The sequence below is a fragment of the Phocoena phocoena genome, chromosome 13 (assembly GCF_963924675.1).
Source record: "Phocoena phocoena chromosome 13, mPhoPho1.1, whole genome shotgun sequence".
Lineage (NCBI taxonomy): Eukaryota > Metazoa > Chordata > Mammalia > Artiodactyla > Phocoenidae > Phocoena > Phocoena phocoena.
The window spans coordinates 74,177,051-74,197,348 of NC_089231.1; the positions used below are offsets into that span (position 1 = coordinate 74,177,051).

The 20,298-nt window shown below is 50.0% G+C and overlaps 1 protein-coding gene and 1 non-coding gene across 2 annotated transcripts in view; one reads left to right on the forward strand and one right to left on the reverse strand.

Annotated features, from left to right (window-relative positions):
• The window catches only part of GCN1 (GCN1 activator of EIF2AK4), a 56,461-nt gene extending 44,739 nt beyond the window's left edge, over positions 1-11,722 (forward strand). The window contains exons 46-58 of the mRNA XM_065889343.1: positions 1,574-1,735; positions 2,020-2,112; positions 2,312-2,455; positions 2,555-2,824; positions 3,066-3,179; positions 3,640-3,870; positions 5,664-5,857; positions 5,991-6,105; positions 7,925-8,021; positions 8,390-8,538; positions 8,929-9,036; positions 10,251-10,469; positions 11,004-11,722. Coding sequence (XP_065745415.1) covers positions 1,574-1,735; positions 2,020-2,112; positions 2,312-2,455; positions 2,555-2,824; positions 3,066-3,179; positions 3,640-3,870; positions 5,664-5,857; positions 5,991-6,105; positions 7,925-8,021; positions 8,390-8,538; positions 8,929-9,036; positions 10,251-10,469; positions 11,004-11,129 — 2,022 coding nt within the window. The 3' untranslated portion in view covers positions 11,130-11,722. The remainder of the gene's footprint in view (positions 1-1,573; positions 1,736-2,019; positions 2,113-2,311; positions 2,456-2,554; positions 2,825-3,065; positions 3,180-3,639; positions 3,871-5,663; positions 5,858-5,990; positions 6,106-7,924; positions 8,022-8,389; positions 8,539-8,928; positions 9,037-10,250; positions 10,470-11,003) is intronic.
• Positions 11,723-17,590: 5,868 nt separating this feature from the next.
• On the reverse strand, positions 17,591-17,662 carry TRNAG-UCC (transfer RNA glycine (anticodon UCC)). Its single transcript has one exon. It is a non-coding gene; the product is annotated as a tRNA-Gly (tRNA).
• Positions 17,663-20,298: the final 2,636 nt, after the last annotated feature.

The window sequence follows — 20,298 nt, forward strand, 5'->3', positions numbered from 1 at the left end:
GCCGCAGTGCATTGGAATTTCCCTCTCAGCTTTCCCATCAGTTTTACAGGCTATAAGACCTAAGCAATTTAGAGGCCTGGAGTAGCTTTTGGAGATTGGAGATAGTCTTTCCCTCACCACTCCTGAGGTTGCTCCAGAGTAATCCTTTTGTGTCACTACATCAGTTCAGTTAACACGTGTGGTGCACTTAGCGGAGAAAGGAGGTGTGCGTGTGTGAGTGGTGGAGGGGGGCGGAGAGCAGGAGGGTGTGCTCGTTCTCAGAGGGAGCAGAGTAGATGAGAGTGAGTACCCAGTGGGTGGAAACGCATTGTCTCCAGCAATGAGACTGTTTCCATAGCAGCTACATTCAAGAGGGTTGGAGTCCTTTTCACTGACCCTACTTTTCTACGGTAATTGATCCTCCAAACATTGATCCTCCCCAACATGGGGAGTAGGTTGAGAGTAGGCATAGAGCTCTCGATTGGGATGAAAGCACCAAAGCAATGAATGGGTGGCGGGTCAGAAGTTCGAGCACGTAGCCAATTGCTCAGCCTGAAAAGCCTCGTCTGATTTACAGGATTCTTCTCCTCCTGTGTGTATCAGTATACGTATTACATTTGGGGTTTTATATTTGCATTTTTCAAAGAATAAAGGTAAATTCTGTCACCAAAAGAGCTGTGATTCATTAAATAGTAAGTGCCCCAAAGGCTGAGGCCTTGCTGGTGGCCATATTCATATTCAGTCCTTAGATTCATAGGGGGCGTTGCTTTGGTGGAATTGGTTGCAGAGGCAACAGAGCTGTCATTGGCCCCGTTGCAGGCGCAAAGACTTCATAAGGAAGCAAGGTTTTTTCAATTTCAATTTTTATTTTATTTTTATTTATTTATTTATTTATTTATGGTTGTGCAGGGTCTTTGTTGCTGCGCCTGGGCTTTCTCTAGTTGCGTCGAGCGGGGGCTACTCTTCGTTGCGGTGCGCAGGCTTCTCACTGCAGTGATAAGCTTCTCTTGTTGTGGAGCACAGGTTCTAGGCATGCGGGCTTCAGTAGTTGTGGCTCGCGGGCTCTAGAGCGCAGGCTCAGTAGTTGTGGCACGTGGGCTTAGCTGCTCTGCGGCATGTGGGATCTTCCTGGACCAGGGCTCAAACCCGTGTCCCCTGCATTGGCAGGTGGATCTTAACCACTGTGCCACCAGGGAAGTCCCAGGGAGCAAGTATTTGAGTTGAGACTTGAAGAAGGACTTGGAGTTTCCTATGAAGATGAGCAAAAGAGTCTGGGGAGTGGAGGCCACATCACTAGGGTCCTTGACATGAGAAGGAGTCTGAAGTTCCTGTAGGAGACCAGAGTATTTGGAGAACTTGCCGGAAAAAATCAGGCTATTAATTATTAAGTCTGGTGAAGGCTCCTTGGGAGTAGATTACACAGCCTCTCTGCTTTTTCATACTTGTGCATTTCCACAGAAACCATCTAAGTTAAAAAAAAAAAGTCAAGCCCAGGGAGCAGCGGTGACCTGACTGGGCCAGAGGTCCTCACCGCTCCCCTGCTGATTTCCTCTCCCTCTGCCACGTCGGGTTCAGTACACCTGTACCGTTGCAGGTGCTGTATTTCTCCGAGTCCCTTGTGCCCACGGCAAGGAAGGCCTTGTGTGACCCGCTGGAGGAGGTCAGAGAGGCGGCGGCCAAGACCTTTGAGCAGCTGCACTCCACCATCGGCCACCAGGCTCTGGAGGACATCCTCCCGTTTTTACTGAAGCAGCTGGTGAGTGGCTCTGCCCCACACCTACCAGTCGGGCTTTTACCATCTCTGTAGAGGCAACAGGCGGGGGGCTGATTCTGCCAAGGCAGCCGCAGTGTGGGCCCCAGAGGGAGTGGGTGCACAGGATGGGATTTGGCTCTGTGCTTCTCCTTTGACAGTCAGTCCATGTGGGTGCAGAGGGAGGAGGGGAGGAGACTGGAGAAGGACGTTGGCGCCGGCCGGTCCAAGATAGCGGAGGTGGAGACAAGAGCCGGCTCCTGAACATTGCCCCCATTGCCTCTCTGCAGGATGATGAGGAGGTGTCAGAATTTGCCTTGGATGGTCTGAAGCAAGTGATGGCCATCAAGAGCCGTGTGGTGTTGCCCTACCTCGTGCCCAAGGTAAGTCCCAACACGTGGCAACCCTCTGGCCCAGAAGCCACAGCCACATCACTGTTCCCCGCGCCTGCGTGAAGGCCAGCTCTGAACTCAGATGCTGGGAGAGGCTGGTGACTCTTGTAGTGGGATGGGATCTCCCAGAGCTTAGCACCGCGGCCAGCACGGGGCAGCACCCACTGAGTTGCTGTTAATCATTCCGCAGCTGACGACCCCACCTGTCAATACCCGGGTGCTGGCTTTCCTTTCGTCTGTGGCAGGTGACGCCCTGACCCGTCATCTTGGCGTGATCCTCCCGGCGGTCATGTTGGCCCTGAAGGAGAAGCTGGGGACTCCAGCTGAGCAGCTGGTGAGTGTCACAGTCACTCCTGCAGGCTCTCTAACCCTGCCCCATCCTGTCCTGTCCTGGAGGAGCTGTGCTCAGCCGAGGCATCCCCTGTGGTTTTAGGAGATGGCCAACTGTCAGGCTGTGATCCTCTCGGTAGAGGATGACACCGGGCACCGGATCATCATCGAGGATCTCTTGGAAGCCACCCGCAGCCCTGAAGTGGGCATGAGGCAGGCTGCTGCCATCATCCTCAACATCTATTGTTCCCGCTCAAAGGTGGACTACACTAGCCACCTGCGGAGCCTGGTCTCAGGCCTGATCCGCCTCTTCAACGACTCCAGCCCTGTGGTTCTGGAGGAGAGCTGGGATGCCCTGAATGCCATCACCAAGGTGAGGAGCTGTGGACCCCACAGCCAGCTTCTGGTTGTGGACAATTCCAGGCGCTTATAAGACTAGACTCCTAAGACACCCCATGTACCTGTCACCTAGCTTCAGCATCTGTCGATTCGTGGGCAGTCTTATCTATATTCCCACCCACACCTTTCCGCCTGCTATATTATTTTGAAACAGCCTTGAGAGGGCTTTACCTAGAACTCTGACATCCTCTCTGCTTTTTCCCGGCTTCCCACAGAAACTGGATGCTGGCAACCAGCTGGCACTAATTGAGGAACTACACAAAGAAATCCGGCTCATAGGGAATGAGAGCAAAGGCGAACACGTGCCAGGGTTCTGCCTTCCAAAGAAGGTAAGCCAGAGCCTGTGCAGGGTGTGGCAGGCATGCGGTCTTCCTCCGCCTTCCCCTTGGGTCCCAGGAGGTGGGGCCGCTGGAGCAGCCCGTGTATTAATCTGGCTTAGTGCTCTAGGTGCCATTCTGCACCTTCACAGGCAGCGTGCTTCTTCCCTGTGGTGACCCCTTGGGGACAGGGTTCATCATCTTCGGTTTAAGTGGTGGAAGCCACCTCAGACAGAGTGAGTGACAGCAGTGCAGGTACCCTGTGTGGTAGGCCTGCTGGGACTCTGCTCTTCTTGTCACTGTCAAGACTGTTCCCCAGCCAGCACCATCTCAGGCTGTGACCCTGGCAGCCTGAATCGATCTCTCATGGAGTTGAAGAGAGGATGGCTAACAGGAGCTCCTTGCTTCAGGTGGGAGACACCTGGGCCCAGAACCTTTGAGATTTGACTCTCAGGTGTGGTTCTCTTGTCAGGGAGTAACCTCCATCCTTCCAGTGTTGCGGGAGGGCGTCCTGACTGGCAGCCCAGAACAGAAAGAGGAAGCAGCCAAAGCTTTAGGCCTGGTGATCCGCCTGACCTCAGCTGACGCCCTGAGACCCTCCGTGGTCAGCATCACTGGCCCTCTGATTCGCATCCTGGGGGACCGGTTCAGCTGGAACGTGAAGGCGGCTCTGCTCGAGACACTCAGCCTTTTGCTGGCCAAGGTGAGCGACTGATGAGTTCACGCTCTCAGTCCATTCAGGCCTTAGAGAATGGATTTGTGTGTAGGACGCTGGCACGCGGTGTCCCGTGGAGGCGGGGTGACAGCTTATCATGGGGAATCGGCAGAGCAGAGGGAGTTAAGACTTTGGAGTCAAGACGCACTGCACATGGTCAATTCCAGGTCCGCCACTTGGTAGCTGTGTGGCCAGAATGACCTTGGGAAAGTTATGCAGCCTCTGAGCCTGTTTCCTCACCTGTGTTTTGAGAGTACTAGGACTGCTTGCCTCTCGAAGGGCGGTGTGACACAGGGCTCAGATAAAATAACATCAGGCACGAGGCCTGACACATTCTAAGCACTCGACACACCAGTGCATGTTAATTGCTATTATTTATAAATGGGTCAAAGGACAAAATCCAGGGCCATGTAAATACAATTAAAACCTTGTTCAAAAACATTTCCCTTCTTTATGACTGCCTCATAAATGAGGTGAAAAGAATCTGAGGAGAGAATGAAAAGGAAGTCTGAGAGCAACTGCAGTTAACTTCAGTTTTTGCCCAAAGTGTCAGAAGCAAAGATTGAACACATTAACTGTTTCTGATGTTTTATAGTGTAATAATTAAGCCCTTTGGATTTAAAAAAGCATAAACAGCCAAGATTTGTTGTTGTTAAAAAAAAAAATTCTTACTTGAGGTTTGGGAACAAAAGCTTAAGATTTGTAGCTTTTTCCTTTTGGGAGAAAAGTGTGGGGAGCAACTTCCCAGATAAAAAATGGGATCGTGAGCATCAGCCTCATTCTGTAGGAAATCAAGGCTTTTTATTTTTCTTTTAAATTAAGTATCATCTTTACATTCTGTGCTGTTCTTTTCTGTGTTTTGTTTTGTTTTTTTAAACTCTGTATACAAATGGAGCCCTTCCCTCCTGGAATTTGTCCCTTAGGCCACAAGCCAGGTTCCACCCATAGGCAGGTGGTTCCCACCGCAGGTTTGCCAGCTTCACTCTGTGGTCTGCCTCCCAGCTGCCTGCAAAACCCCAACCCCAGTATCTCCAAACTTTAATTGGCATTGAACCTCCAAACAGCTACTTTGATTTTCCCATTTAGCAATAAGTAAATCTTTCGTCTTGGACTCATCTGTATTTTGTCACAAATGTGCCTGTTTTTCTATGTGTGGTCGGGGATTAGAATGGATTGTTAATGAGGGGGCGCACATGTGTACAAGGATGACCTTCTGAGGCTGTTTCATAGGATTGTTCTGAAGGCTGAATGTTAAATGCTCAGTAGATGGTACCTGCCCTCACACACCTGGTCCATTTCCCTGTCCTTGCACTAAAATGTTCTTCCATGGTACTGACAGCGTCTCCCAGCCTGCTCTAGTGTATTTGGAGACAAGGGTTTCGAGTCACTTGTCCACGTGGACAGGGCTTCACTAAGCCAAGTCCACGGCTCCCTTGCTGGTGGTGGTGGTGCTGCTGCTGCTGGTGCTGCTGCTGGTGCTGCTGGTGGTGGTGCTGGTGCTGCTGCTGGTGCTGGTGGGGGGGTGGTAGTGGTGGTAGTGGTGGTGGTGCTGGTGGTGTCATCCTCCCAGTGCAGTGCAGGATGCTGAAAACGGAAGACGAGACTGAGTGTGACCTCTCTGTGCTGGGCGCCCCTGTCTTAACGGGACATCTATTCCTGGCCTATGTGTGGGAGCCAGGGCAGCTTATGGTGGTTTGTGATCATTTGTTTTTGTGCCTATAGTGCACTGTGGCCCTGGACTCCACCTCAGCTGTGCTTTTGGGTGTGGGTCTCTCAAACAGGTTGGGATTGCCCTGAAGCCCTTCCTGCCCCAGCTGCAGACCACTTTCACCAAAGCCCTGCAGGACTCTAACCGGGGCGTGCGCCTGAAGGCTGCTGATGCACTAGGGAAGCTCATCTCCATCCATATCAAGGTGGATCCTCTCTTCACAGAGTTGCTGAACGGAATCCGGGTCATGGAGGACCCGGGTGTCAGGTAAGGCCCTGGTGGGGAGAGCTGTGGCCGTGGGGAGGCCGGGCAGCTCCTGAAGCAGCCTGGGCCCTGCCTGTGCGGCGGGAGCAGTGGTGAAGCAGAGCCAGGTTTTAAGTTGGGTGTACTGGTTCTGTAGGGACACCATGCTTCAGGCCCTGAGGTTTGTGATTCAGGGAGCAGGGGCCAAAGTGGACGTGGTTATCCGGAAGAGCATCGTCTCACTCCTGCTGAGCACGCTGGGACATGACGAGGTACAGCGGCAGGTGGACGTGGGGCTGGGGGGCTCGGCTGGTTTCCCTTCTCTTTCCTTTGGTTAGCATCTCTGCTTTGTGTTAGAAGAACTTGGTCAGTAGTGATAATCACTCCCGACATTCGTATCACTCTGTGGTTTACCACGCCTCTGGTAGTGAGGGAAACAAGGCGCGTCTTGATATCAATATTGATATCGATGATGTGTTGTATAGATAAGGAAAGTAAGGTTTTTAAAGTCCCAGGTCTCTCATTCATTTGTCCTCTAGTCTTAAACAAGTCATTTTCCCTCTCTGCCCCTCATTTCCCCAGTTGTAAAGTGAAGAGTTTCGTTTATTGGTTTAGGAAACATTTGCTGAGCTGAAGGGCCTAGCCCAGAGGTGAATGAAGCATGGGCACAGCCCTCAGGAAACTGTCTAGTGTCTGTCCAGGTGGGAGGGCTTAGCACTGTTGGAGAGGGTGAGACTCACTTGGGGCTGCACCCTAGCAAGTGGTAGAGTCAAAACCAGGACCTGAGCCCCGTGACTCCTGGTTCTGTTCTGATGCCGTTACTGTAGCCCTTCCTGACCCCGTCTAGAAGCATTTGTGAAGTACCCCTTGACAACCCAGTGCTGTAGCGGGCCCAGGAGGGCTTGAGTCTCTGAGAAGAATTTTCTCTTTGCCCTCTGACAGCCCTCTGCTGCGTGGCCAGATGTACACTGTGGGGCTGATCTCTGGAGAGAGGCCCCTGGGTTCACATGGAGCTACACCCCGTCGTCTGCCCATGCATGGGGCCGACTATCATGGCCCTTTAGCCTTCTCTGGGGTACAGATGGGAGACTCCACCTTCTTTTGGTCACAGTCTGTCACGGTTTTTATAGGGCCATGCACAGTGCAAGCAAAAGTTAGTATGTAAACCAATTTGCATTTCACCACAATGGAGCTTAAAATAGATCCAGAGTGGAGAGAGTGGCTGTCGTGTCAGAGAGAGCCAGCTTTAGCCTTGCTTGGCACCTGGGCAGGGAGCTCAGAGGCCCAAGGTGCTGGCCAACCACCCTCTTCCTCAGAACTTGCGCTGGATCGAAGGTGGCAATCCAGAGTGCCAGCCCAGCTGATGCCTCCCCATGGGCCCTTGAGACTCTGGTTGTTTGTTTTGTTTTGGGAGAGGCACGCCAAGTTGGCACTTCCTAATACTGTAGCACATAACCTGAATCCACTGTGTGGTGTCCCGTAGTTAGCTGGCAGGGAGAGCAGCAGGGCTTTTTATGTACATGGCTTTGGTTTTGACACAAAACACTCGGCCTTTACCTATTGCCTTGGGTTGATCAGCTCTTCAGTTTAACTTCCCGGGACAAACCTGAGTAATGTCAGGGCAGCAGGGAGTCTCTCTGGACATAGGCGGACACATGAGCGGTTCGGGGGTGGGTGTGGGGTTGGGGGTGGAGCTCCAAGTGGTCCTCTGACCGCCTTTCCTGGGCACTGTGGGCGGGAGCTCGCACCCCTCCCCGCCTCACAGGGCTGTTGATAGTAACTGAGATAATAAATATGAAGCATTCAGGCTTGTAAGAAGAAAGGTGCTATGTAAATATAGTTATTCTTGCTATTACGATGATGATTAACGTATGCACACAGGCTGGAGTTTTCTAAAATTAAGTGCTGGGTGTATAATTTTTAACACGGCACCAAGTGGCAGCTGCAGTGAGTGGCAGTCCCGCTCTGGCGGTGGGAGCGTGGAGTGCCTGGAGGGAGGACTGGACTTAGGGTCCGCCTTCCTTCCAACGTTGTTCCCGTGGAGCCCGTGTGGGCTTGCATCCCCATTCACTGCCTTCTCTGCTCCGTCAGGACAACACTCGCATCTCCTCAGCCGGGTGCCTGGGGGAACTGTGTGCCTTTCTGACGGAAGAGGAGCTCAGCACTGTTCTTCAGCAGTACTTGCTGGGTAGGCCTCTTGTGTCCACGGGGGGCTTTCTTTTCAGGGCCTCTCTGTCTCCCCTTCCCCTCAGAGGGTCTTCTGACAGTGGGACCACCCTCTCCTTGGAAATTCAGCTGTTAAAACAAAATGGAGTTTCTGGGGGTTCTGCAGCCCCGAGTGTTTATGCTCCAAGAACACAAGCCACAGTCTGGAGCAGTTTGTGAGGGATGGCTGCTTGACATCCACTCGGGGCAGGGAGGCCTGTGTGCAGCGTGGACTGGGGTTTCTGCCAGGCTCTGAGCTGGCACATGAGTCTCAGGTCGGGGAGGTGGGCTTCGTGGGCGGTGGGCCATGCTGTGAGGTACAGGTTAACCTCAGTGTGTCCTTGCACCCAGCGGACGTGTCTGGCATCGACTGGATGGTTCGGCACGGGCGGAGCCTGGCTCTCTCCGTGGCTGTGAATGTGGCTCCCAGCAGACTCTGTACAGGCAGATACAGCAGTGAAGTTCAGGACATGATCCTCAGCAATGCCATGGCAGACAGGGTAAGGCTTTGGGGCAGCCAGACTTGGTGCTCGGAGACCTGGGTTCAAATTTTACCTTTGCCAGTAACTTACTGTGCCCTTGGACTAGTACTTGATCTCTCTGGGCCCCAGTTTCATCATCTGAACAGTGAGGAGTTTGGGTTGGAGCATATAGAGGTCCCTTCTAGGTCAGAAGGTCTCTGATTCCTGACCTGGGAACTAGTGACTCGGGTTTGGTTCATCTGCCTCACAGCCACGGCAGACCCTCTCCATGAGAGCTGCCGGGGGGTGGGGACTGGTGGGGAAGAGGCAGGGTCCCTGGAAAGTCCTGGGGAAGGGCTGGTGCCTGGCCCTGCTGCCCCGAGGACGGAGCCGGAGGCCACCCCGTCTAGCTCTCTCCTCTCTCCACAGATCCCCATTGCTGTGAGTGGAGTCCGGGGCATGGGCTTCCTGATGAAGCATCACATCGAGACAGGAGGAGGACAGCTGCCAGCCAAACTCTCCAGCCTGTTCATTAAGGTGAGCAGGGCAGCCAGGCTTGTGAGAAGGACCCGTGACCAAAAAACACTAGAGGTGTGTCCTCTGTATTCTAGGAGCTCTCCATGGATAGCCTGCGGCATCTCTGAGCCCATAGGACTGGAATGCAAAAGAGTCGTGTGTGAGCTTTTCTCTGAAGGAGTGCCCAACTTTTTGTCAGGATGTCAAATAGACCTATGACCCCAAATCACGCTAAGAACCTCCATTTTAGGTATTCTTTCTAGGCACACCAATTTTGCAAACTTTGGGGCAGACCTGGGTTCAAATCTTAATAAACCTCCTCTTCCCTGCCTGCCTTTAGCAGGCATGACACTTACTAGTATGGCTGTCGTGGTGGCTGTTGTGGCGGCTGTGAGACCCAAGGAGGAAAGCTGGGGAGCCTGACGGTGAGGCCCCAGCCCCTGTGTAATAGAGCACACTTCTCAAACGGTTGTGTGCACACAAGACAGAACCAGAGTCTGCATGCTAAGAGATGCGGCCAAGCCTGAGACCCTGCCTTTGTAACCAGCTCCCAGGCAATGTCAGTGCTGCTGGTGCGCTGACCTCGCTCTGAGTAGTGAGGTTCCCAAGGCTTACTGCACCACCCTGCAGGCACCCACAGTGGAGAGTTTACAGGGCCCCGATTAGATTGAGCCTGTATGATGGCATCACCCTGCGTGCAGCTTTTATCAGCGTTTATTACTGATGACCTGCTGTGTGCCCAGCCGGGCTAGACCCTGAAGGTGTAGAGGTGAACAGGGCAGACAGGATCTCTGGAGGTGGAGGTACACAAAAAGCCTGTGGGAAGGCTCTGATTTAGATGGGGCTGTCGGGGAGATCTCTAAAGGCTGACGCTTGAGCTGAGCCCTGAAGAATGAGAAGGAACCAACCAAACGAGGATCTGGGCCAAGCACGTCCCAGGCAGTGGGACCAGCCAGTGCAGAGGCCCGAGGCAGGAAGCAGCATGGTGTGTTTGCAGAAGCTGAACGCCCACGTGGGCCGAGAGTGGTGAGCACAGGAGAGACTGGCATGAGATGAGGTGGAAGAGAATAGGGTCCGAATCACACCTGGTTATTACCCTCCCACAGTGGGGATGGCATCGGAGGGGAGCAGTGGGGTCAGTTTCCACGATGAAGAGAGTGTCAGGGCAGAGTCTGGGCTGCTTTGAAAAACAGACTGGATGTGCCTGGCTGAAAGCCTTGCGCTCCTCTTCATAGTGTTTGCAGAACCCATCCAGTGACATCAGGCTGGTGGCTGAGAAGATGATCTGGTGGGCAAACAGGGACCCACTGCCTGCCCTGGACCCCCAGGCCATCAAGCCCATCCTGAAGGCTCTTCTTGACAACACCAAGGATAAAAACACCGTCGTCAGGGCCTACAGCGACCAGGCAATCGTCAACCTCCTCAAGATGAGGCAGGGAGAAGAGGTGTTTCAGGTGGGAATCTGGGACTGGCGTGCCTCCCCTGGGCGTCCGTGGGCACTGGCCTTGCAGGCCTTCTGCATGAAGTGTTTAAGCATCACTCTTCACTGCCACCCCGTCCGTATGCATGAGTGTTGACAGGCAGATTGTAGTCGAGTGACAGGTCTGGTGCCTAAAAACACATTCCTCTACTCCTGAGGTGTTCAGACGTCTTTCAGCAGCAGAGCCCCTTCTTCAAATAGACTTTCGCGTGGCACACAGCCACAACAGCCACAACAGATCCCACAGTGCTGCCCGTTGAGGCCCAGAGTCCTGTCACTCAGTCCCCTGCCCGCTGAGCAACCTTTAAAGCACTGAACAATACCTCACCACGTGAAAGGCGTGATGAGTGGTTGTCTTGGCTTTCCCTGGATCCATCTGATTCCCTTATTTTGCCAGATTCCACCTCAGTGGTTCTAGTCCTGGGTTAACATTCATTTTTGTCTTTGATTGGAGAAATCTGAAGCCATATTTTCTGACTTCGTCTCCTTGTTTCCATCTTCCCCCTAGTCCCTCTGCAAGATCCTGGACGTGGCCAGCTTGGAGGTGCTGAATGAATGCAACCGAAGGTCTCTGAAGAAGCTGGCCAGCCAGGCCGACTCCACGGAGCAGGTGGACGACACCATCCTGACCTGACAGACCTGGGCCTGTCCACTGGGCTCTGCATCAGCATTTCAGCTCCACCTCTTTGTTCAATGTTTTCATTTTTGGAAATACATTTGTTCTGACGGGGAGCTTAGGAGATGGCGTTCCCAGAAAGTATTTTAATATTATCAGCAGACCACAGCCAAAGCCTTAAATCAAACCCACACACAACTGAAAATTGCCTCCTCCATCTCTCACCCTTTTCTTTGGAGACGAGAAGGAAAAGCACATTGGTGAGCCTCACCCAGTGGTAACCAAGAACTGCTTGTCCGCTCTGCATGTAGGTCTGGAACAAGGAGGCTCAGACTTCAGCTTCCTGGTCTCCTGTGCTTGAGCTCTGGTCCCAGGGCCAGTGCTGCCAACCTTTGCCTAGATCCTGAGGGGCACAGAACCGTGGAGGTGTGCCCAGTGTGGTGTGCCTTGGTGTGGCTTTTCAGCATTGTGTAGCCCAACTGGATCTGACCCTCCAGGTGACAATGACACACACATAGCCCTAGCAGTTCGCAAGTCAGGAGAGGGGTATAGGTTTAAATGCAGGTGGTTTGAAGGAGGGATGTTTAATAAAGGCTTTGATTTAATCTTGATAAGCAGATTTTAAAAAATCTCCAAACATCCACTAAACATGAAGCTTCCTGCATCAGGAACAAGGCAAGACTTGCAGCTGTTTTCATAAGCACAGGCAGCAGTCTGATTTCTGGGCATCTCTCTCCTGCTCTTGGAAGTCTTGTAGATATCTACAGACTTCTCTGTCCTGAGGTCGGGTATCAAGGGGGGTGCAGCCAGGCCTGTGTTCTCACCTGCTGTGGAGGTTACAGGGGTCGAATTAGCCACCTCCCTGCTCTGTCCTGACTCAGACCGGTAGGGAGCTTCTGGGAGTCAAGTTTTAAAGAGAAACTCTTCCCCTCTGTGGAATAAGAACAAACCACATTCCTGTAATCAGAATTGCCAGAGGAAACCAAAGTTGCAGTTCAGCATCTGCCTCCTTTATGAATGACTTCCTTCCTCCTAGTTCTTGGAAGGCTCGTGATCCAAACGTCCTGTCTGATGGAGCACGCTCCACCGGGCCCAGAGACGCAAGTGTTTCTGGGCTGTTTCCCTGGTCACGATATGGAACAAACTTCTATCAAAATTTCTGGTCAGAGCTGTAAAAGGAAGAAAAATTGAACATGGTGGTCGCAGACTCACTTTATAAAGGGCCTGAAGTGCTATACCAAAAAAAGCAAGGCTTTGCTTATTAATGATGCAGCAGAGATAGAAAGTAGCCTTGTGACTCAGCACTTCTGATGAATAAGACAAGGTGACCTCTGAGATAATTGCTTTCTATGCCTGAGCCGTATATGTCACAGGACTTCTTATTTTCTTGCAGCAGACACGGTCTCATCAGGCTCACTGTAAATGTAGAATCCCAGGGCTGGAAGGGACCTTGAGAGGTCAGCTGAGCTGATCCCCATAGCCAAGGCAGCCAATGGTTACAGCTCTTGGTAGCCATGGTAACTGTTCTCTGCTTCTGGGATTCAGACGGTCATCAGCATCCTCCCAGCTGCCTGGGGCATATGTCCAGCAAGCCGTCTGCATATGCAGTCACCTCTGCCAGTTAGCTGTGGGGAGGCAGATGAAGTTCCTATGTGAGGGGGCGTGGGCTGGGAGACCTCTTTTAAGCCCCTGAGGTAGGTCTTCAGTGTTTCCTCTAGAATCTTAGAGGCTTATGTCTACCTCTGGTGTTCAGTCCCCAGTCTGAAGTTGGGAGGGGAGCCTGATGTACTTAGAGGTGGAAGACACTCAGTAAGCAAAATCCAAAGGAAAAACACCAGTTCCAGTTCCAGAAACTGGAGGAGGATGAGATCTCTCTGTTCAGGATAGACGGATAAAGGTTGATTTACAGACGGAGATGACTCAGAGGCTCCCCGAACATACTGAATTGTATTTCCTGAGTCTGGAAGGAGGATGTGAGCTCCCAGGAAACGAGCTGTGAAGGGCTGTCACAGCCATGATGGTGGAGCAGGCAAAGGGCACCCCGTCAGGCCAGAGTCATAGCAGTCCTGAAAACAGCTGCCCAGACTGAACGAACATCCTGGAGGAAATGGAGCTTAGCTGCAGAGACCAAAGCTATTTGCCCTGGTGGTTGGTTTAGCCTTGGACGAGTCACCCAACATTTCTAGGCCAATTTTCTCATCTGTATAATGAGGAATTTGGAGTGGAAGCTCTCCATATGTCTTAAAGTTATCTTTTTGGGGGTTAATAGTAATTAGATGACATTTGGCATTTTTTTCACTTAACCCACTCAACCTATGGAGTAGTTTCTCTTATTATTGTTTTCCTGAGGAGGAAATTGAGGCACAGAGAAGTCACAAGGCTAATAAGTGGCGGTCTGTCCCCAGAGCCATACATGGCCTTTCTCTTATTCCTACTGAGCTGGCTAGTTGGGCACAAGCACCGGCCACTGTTTAGGCCGGGGCCTGCAGGCCTCTCACATCCTGCAGCACATGAGGTAAAGTGCTGAGGCGGCTCCAGGTGACTGGCCCGGGACCTGAGCCACACCAGGCCTCCCCCAGCAGCTCTGTGGGCTGAGCCATACCTCACCCCACGTACGGGACCCTTGCTGTCTTTAGAAAAGACATTTCTTTTTAAGACTTCCATGATCCTCTAGAGAGGGGACTCCCGTCTTTCTCTGCCATATGTTTGAAAGGCAGTGACAAAATGGTGTGCCTTTAGCTAATCCAGGGAAAACTAAACAGCATTCTCAACCCTTTAACTCTAGGAGCCTCTGGAATCATGGGCGTCAAGACTATTTTAAAATGTGGGGGAGTGTGACATGGTTCATGTCCCTTCTAGGAACCAAAGGTGAGTTCCCTTGGTCCCACTGCTGTGATGCCGGAGGGCTTGGGAGAAGGGCAAGGGACCTGCAGGGTCAACACTTTTATTGGCAGGGATTTGGGGACGTTATTTTACTGAGAGCTGATCTCAAAACAAGACAGGCAGTTGGGAATGTTTTTCTTCTGAGTACAGTTCTGTGCAGACTGGTCTTTAACTGCTACAAGCCTTTTTAAATAAGAACAATAAGAAAAACAGGAGCCAGCCTAACTTAAAGATCTAGGTTCTAAAATATTTTTAAGGAAACACAGCTATTGCTTTAGAAGTCTAGTACAGGGACTTCCCTGGTGGCGCAGTGGTTAAGAACCCGCCTGCCAGTGCAGGGGACACGGGTTCGAGCCCTGGTCCGGGAAGATCCCCCATGATGCGGAGCAACTAACCCTGTGCGCCACAACTACTGAGCCTGCGCTCTAGAGCCTGCTTGCCCCAACTAGAGAAAGACAGCGTGCAGTAATGAAGACCCAACGCAGCCAAAAATAAGTTAAAAAAAAAAAAAAAAAGTCTAGTACAGAGCGCCCTAGTGGAGCTGCACAGACTTGGAAGTCAGGTTTAAACCTTGACCACTACATATTAAGCCAGAGCATGTCCCCTAACCTCTGTGAGCCCATGTCCTCATCTGTACAGTGACAAGCCCCACAGGCTTGTCTGGAGTGAATGAGGTAATGCCCTCCATACATGGCTGGGCGCGCGGGCGGTGCTGCATATGTGGATGATGTGAGTAAAGTGAGGTATACTGACAAAAATGGACTGAACAGTGGGCACCTAGTACCATTTAAGGTGCGTCGCAAGTGCAGTGCTCTTATCCAGGGGGCAATTGCTGGACCCAGAATTTACAGATGTTAATTTTTTGAGCCTAAAGTTTGAAAAGCTATTAACTTAAAATCAGATTTTTCTTGCAGAGTGATTACTGCATTTGAATATCTAAAACACTGAAAAAGAGGTGTGTAAGCACATGGTTGGGACTTCACTGTGCCTGGGCTGGAAAGCACTCCCCTGTCATTGCTGGAGCAGTGCTTCCGACAGGAGAGGCCAGGAACCTGTCCCTGTTTTATGAGTACAGTTGAGGTATGGAAGGAAAGGAGCATCTCTGAGGTTGTGTGGCCAGTTGGCTGCAGAACTGGAAAAAACCCACATTTCTTGATAACTCTGGTCACCACGTCCCAGGGCCATACTATAAAAATACTTTTGGAAGGTGAATTTAACAAAGGAAACAGTCAAGTTCTTGGCGTGTGGCTCTCTGGAGTGACTAGGTTTCACCTTTCAGAAGAGGTGGAGCTCAGTTATTTCACTGGGTGGTTCTGAGCTGCTAGGAGGGTTCCCTGCAGGCCGCTCTGGTGGAAGGGTAGTGTTGATATTAACAAAGCTTAGGAAACTAGAAAAACTGGTCCAAGGATTATTAGCTCAGTGGGATTTCTGGGTGAGACTCCTGAGTGTGTCTGCATGGAAACACCGGTCACTTTGTGATGCTGCTCTGAGCTCTCTGGTTGAGATGGCAGCCTGGTCATAAACTACGTTAGATCTTTCTTACCATTTAGGTTCCCATGGAAAAGGGAGGTGGGAAGCTGGGTGCAGCAGTATCTAACCCAGAGTTGCTCAAACATTTTGCTTCAAGACTCCTTCACACTGTGAAAGATGATAGAGGACCCAAAGAGCTCTGGCTTATATGTAATTTGCCTACTGATACTTACCATCTTAGCAAAACTGGTCAACCTTAAAAGCTTTATTAATTCGTTTAAAAAGAATAAATCCATTACATATTAGCATAAATAACCATAACAGATATTTTTTTCAAAACAAGCCATTTTATTTATATTTAAAATTTTTTAAATTAATTTTGGCTGTGTTGGGTCTTTTGTTTTTTAACATCTTTATTAGAGTATAATTGCTTTACAATGGTGTGTCAGTTTCTGCTTTATAACAAAGTGAATCAGTTATACATATACATATGTTCCCATATGTCTTCCCTCTTGCATCTCCCAAAAGCCATTTTAATGAGGAGAGTGGGATTGCTCTGCATTTTTGCAAGCCTCTTCACTTCTGGATTCTCATGTCTCCTTCTGCATTCAGTCTGCTGCAATGTCACATATCGTGCAGGCGCTGGAAAACTCCACTGTACACTTGTAAGGAATGAGTGGAAAAGGCAAATGACATCTCAGTATTGTGAAAATGTTTCAACTTCACAGATCCTTTGAAAGGGTCATAGGGAGTCCTGGTGTCCCCAGCCCATACTTTGAAAACCGTAATCTCGAAGATGGGAGAAAAATCCTACTGAAGGGTTTAGTGGGAGGGGGTTTGACCCTGATAACGTGACAGACCCCAGATTTGGCCCACTCCTCACAGAAAGCAAATTCCAAGAGAGTTCAACCAGATTTTTTTTTTAAACTGGATTATTTCTGATGTTCCTTCTAACTCTTTAATTCTGTGTGTGGCTTCACTTTAACTGAACAGAAACCAAGTGCCTACCATGTGCTAGTCCCCAGTGGATATCAGGATGGTCAAGGATCATCCTGCAGTCAAGGAACTTCATGGTCACTTGATTTGAGGGGGCTGCCGAAGCGCAGGGCAAAGCGATTGCCAAGTCTCTTGATATGGCCTCAGGCATGCAGGTGAGGGGGTAAAGGGCCAATTCCCAGTCCCATCAAAGGGAGAGACCAGATGGTTCCCTTTAGTCCTTCCCTCTTGGACCAGCATGTTGGACGGTGCCCCATCCCACTCATTTGAAGTCCGACATTCAGCGTACCTGCCCTCTCAATTCTTGTTTACACCGAATTCCCCCATTACATGATTGCAGCATATGCTTCCTCCTTCGATACCTATTTCAGCAACTTTAGAATCCATTGCTGACCAGTCTGAATTGTGGATTTCACAGGTTCCCTCCAGGCCTCCGCCACACTGGCCCTCATCTCTCCTACTGCTACCCTGAGGCACCTCAGGCATGAGGGTCCCTCTCCTTTACCCTCAGCCTGTGACACCACACTTCTTTACACTCCTCTTTGCCAGTTGAGCTTTTTAAAGTGCTCTTAACCCATCTTCCTTCTACCCTTACTGCTCAGTCCTTACTGTTCACTGGCTGCCAATCGTCTACCTACGCTATCCTGAAAAATATTCACCCCACTGTTCTCACCAGCCACTCCATTTCTCTTTTCATTCACAACCAAACTTATTGAATGAACAGTATATACCCACCCCTCCACGGCATCACTTTCTGTTCTGTAAACCTGTGTACACTCCTGTCCCCCTTACTCCTTGGTTTTTCCTTTTAACACATATTTGCATTCTCAGAATGTAAGCTCCACAGAAACAGGGATTTTAAAGCTTTATTTACTGCTACATCTCCAGCTTCTCCATCAGTGCCTGGCACACAGTGAGCCCGCAAATGTACGTTGACTCATCTTCCCCAGTTGTACCATAAGCTCCCCGAGGGTGGGGCTTTGTTTTGCTCCTGTTACATCCTCAGTGCCTGGCACCTAGTAGGCACACAATACTTACTGAATTAGCAAAGGAATCCAGTTGTCAGGTAAATTTTGTGATTTTTATCTTTTTTTTTTTTTGGCTGTGCCACGTGGCTTGTGGGATCTTAGTTCCCTGACCAGGGATCAAACCCGGGCCCCTGCAGTGGAAGTGCAGAGTCCTAACCACTGGACCACCAAGGAATTCCCTATGTGATTTTTTAAAAAACACTAATTTGGTAGATATCGTTTGCATACTATCTTTTGCATCTGTCCCTTCCTGCTGTTACCTCACACCTGGGCTTCGGCAGTAACCTTTAAAGCTCTGCAGCTGAAATCCGTCCTGCATGCTTGCACCAGATAACTTTCCCCAAAGATTTTGATATTGCTCCTCTGCTCAAGAACTTTCAATGCTTCCCTATTGTAGTTTCTAATGTATGAACAGGTGGTACTGCAAAGCTCATCTGTAAGCTGGCTGTTCAGAACAGTGGAACAAAGTTTCCCATCAGTGGCACATAACTGCTACTTACCTCAGATCACAAAAGTTTATGTCTATTTCTAAATATAGACTTTATAATCTAGCTACCATAACATAGCTCCAGTCATTGAATTGTAGTTTAGATAATTTAAAACAATGTTTCTAGAGGAAAATGTGCTCACAGTTTCATTTTTGGGAGCCAGGCACACATCCTGGCCTGCAGGGGATTCTCCCTCAAAGCTAAAATAGATGATCCTTACGGCTGTGACAGCAGCTATCTAAATACACCCGCCATTCACAGCTCTCTAAATTCCAATTCCATCATGAAATCCTTATGATGAAATCCTTTCCCCATCATTCTAGCTGAAAGTGATAGCTCTCCTCTGAAGTCTAGGCTGCTTGACAGCTATTTTCTCTCTTGTATTGTCTTGTATCTTTTATTTCTCATGAGTGTGTCTTATCTCTAATGAGATTGAAAGCTCCTGGATGGGAAAAGCTCTATCCTATAGTCTGTGGCACATAATAAATAGTGAGTTCTCATTAAATGGCTACTTGAATAAATGAAGGAATTAATGCCTATTGCTTTCCAGAAGGCAGGCAAGTCAGGAGTCTGGTCTTCATAATGGCCAATTCTGTTCTACTTCTTCAAAGTATCCTACAGCCCTGATATCAGGAGGCTGCCTTGGGCATGTGTGCTTGAGTCTGCAACAGGAAATGGCCAAAAGCATGAATGAGTCAGTGGAAAATGACCTTGGTTTAACAGCATTAGTTACTGTTTATCACATGCCTATATGAGCCGGGTAATTTGCAAACATATCTCTAATCTTTACAACTATTCTGAGGAAACTGGGGCTCTGAGACATTGTGATGTGACTTTTCCAAATCTCGAAGCTTTTAAGAGATGGAGCCAGGATTCTAAAGCATCTGAACCAAAGTCTCTCTGATTCCAGAGCAGGTTGAGAAGATGATCTAGAGTGACCTGCCTCACTGGCTGGTCAGGGGAGGATGTGCTTGCCTGGGGAATACTCTGAGGCTTCTTTCTTCCCTTATATTTCCTAAAACTGTTGGATCAAAGGCGACCCCACTAACCTTTCCCAGACCAAGAAGCATTTTTTTCAGTGATCATATGAATAGCTCCCCTCCCAGTTAGTACCTTTGGATCCCAAGTCCATGTTCTTTTGTCATCACCAGGCTGATTCTCAGCTCCTGGAAAAACAACTCAAAGTTTGAGTCAGACACTCCATGTGCTGTTCAAGGATCTTCCCTGCAACACTGTTTATAATAACAAGAAATTATAAACATGAATGCCTATCAACAGCAGAGTGGTTAAATACCACCATATGATGGAGTGCCAGTACCCCGCAGCTGTGAAATGACAGAAGGTTTAAGTATGTTGTTAAAGAGAAAAGGCAACTTACATACACATGTGATTGCACAGGCAAAGAAAATTCATTTAAGGACATTTATGCATTCAGAAAATATTTGTTAAGCATTTTAAGGTATCCAAGAAACTTAATAACAGGGGTTACCTGTGAGGAGTGGGTCTGAGGGAAAAACAGTAACTTGTGCTTTTTGGTAAGCTTCTGTACATTAAAAAAAACTCCACAAGCAGTATTCTGTATAAAGTCAAGATAAAAAGAAGTTTGAGAAAACAAGTAGAAATATCCAATAGGTACTTGACTAGAAAGGGACAGGGCTGTACAAAACTTATAAGTAACAATTTTTTTCCCTGCAGTTCTACAAATGAGGATGGCGGTAGGCGCGTCCTACTTTTAGTGCAGGTAGGAACTTACTCTAAAACGGGAAAAAAAAAAAAAAAAACCTAGGGCTGATGATAAACCGAATACCGCTTAACTTCTGCGGCCCAGGTCTTCCTACGCGATCTGAAGAAGTATTATCTGTAGATGGTGTGCAACTGAAGCCGCGGGAGCTGCTGCTGTCGATCCCAGGGGTGCATCTTACACGCCGGGTCATTCATCTCCCAAGTTCTGCGTCAAGCTGGAAGAGACGCTGAATCTGGAACCACCCACCCAGCTTTACCAACGGTGCAACTCAGGCTTCAAGAGGTCACAGGGCTGGGATGTGATTTCGCCCCAGCGCTGACGTCAAAGGCCACACTCCTAACACAGTACGTCCCGGCTCCTGTCCTGTAAAACTCCGCAGCCTCCAGCCGCCTAGGCGTCCTGTCCACAGCCCCGGGACACGGTGGAGGGCCCGGTGCCAGCACCCCGGAGGTAGCGTCCAGACAGAAGGGAGCGAAGTGTCCGAGTCCCCAGTCCCGAGAAACCGGGAGCTCGGCCTAAGAGCCGCCCCGCTAGTCACTGCCTACCAGTCTTTCTCTCTCCGCAGCGCTTGCGAGTCT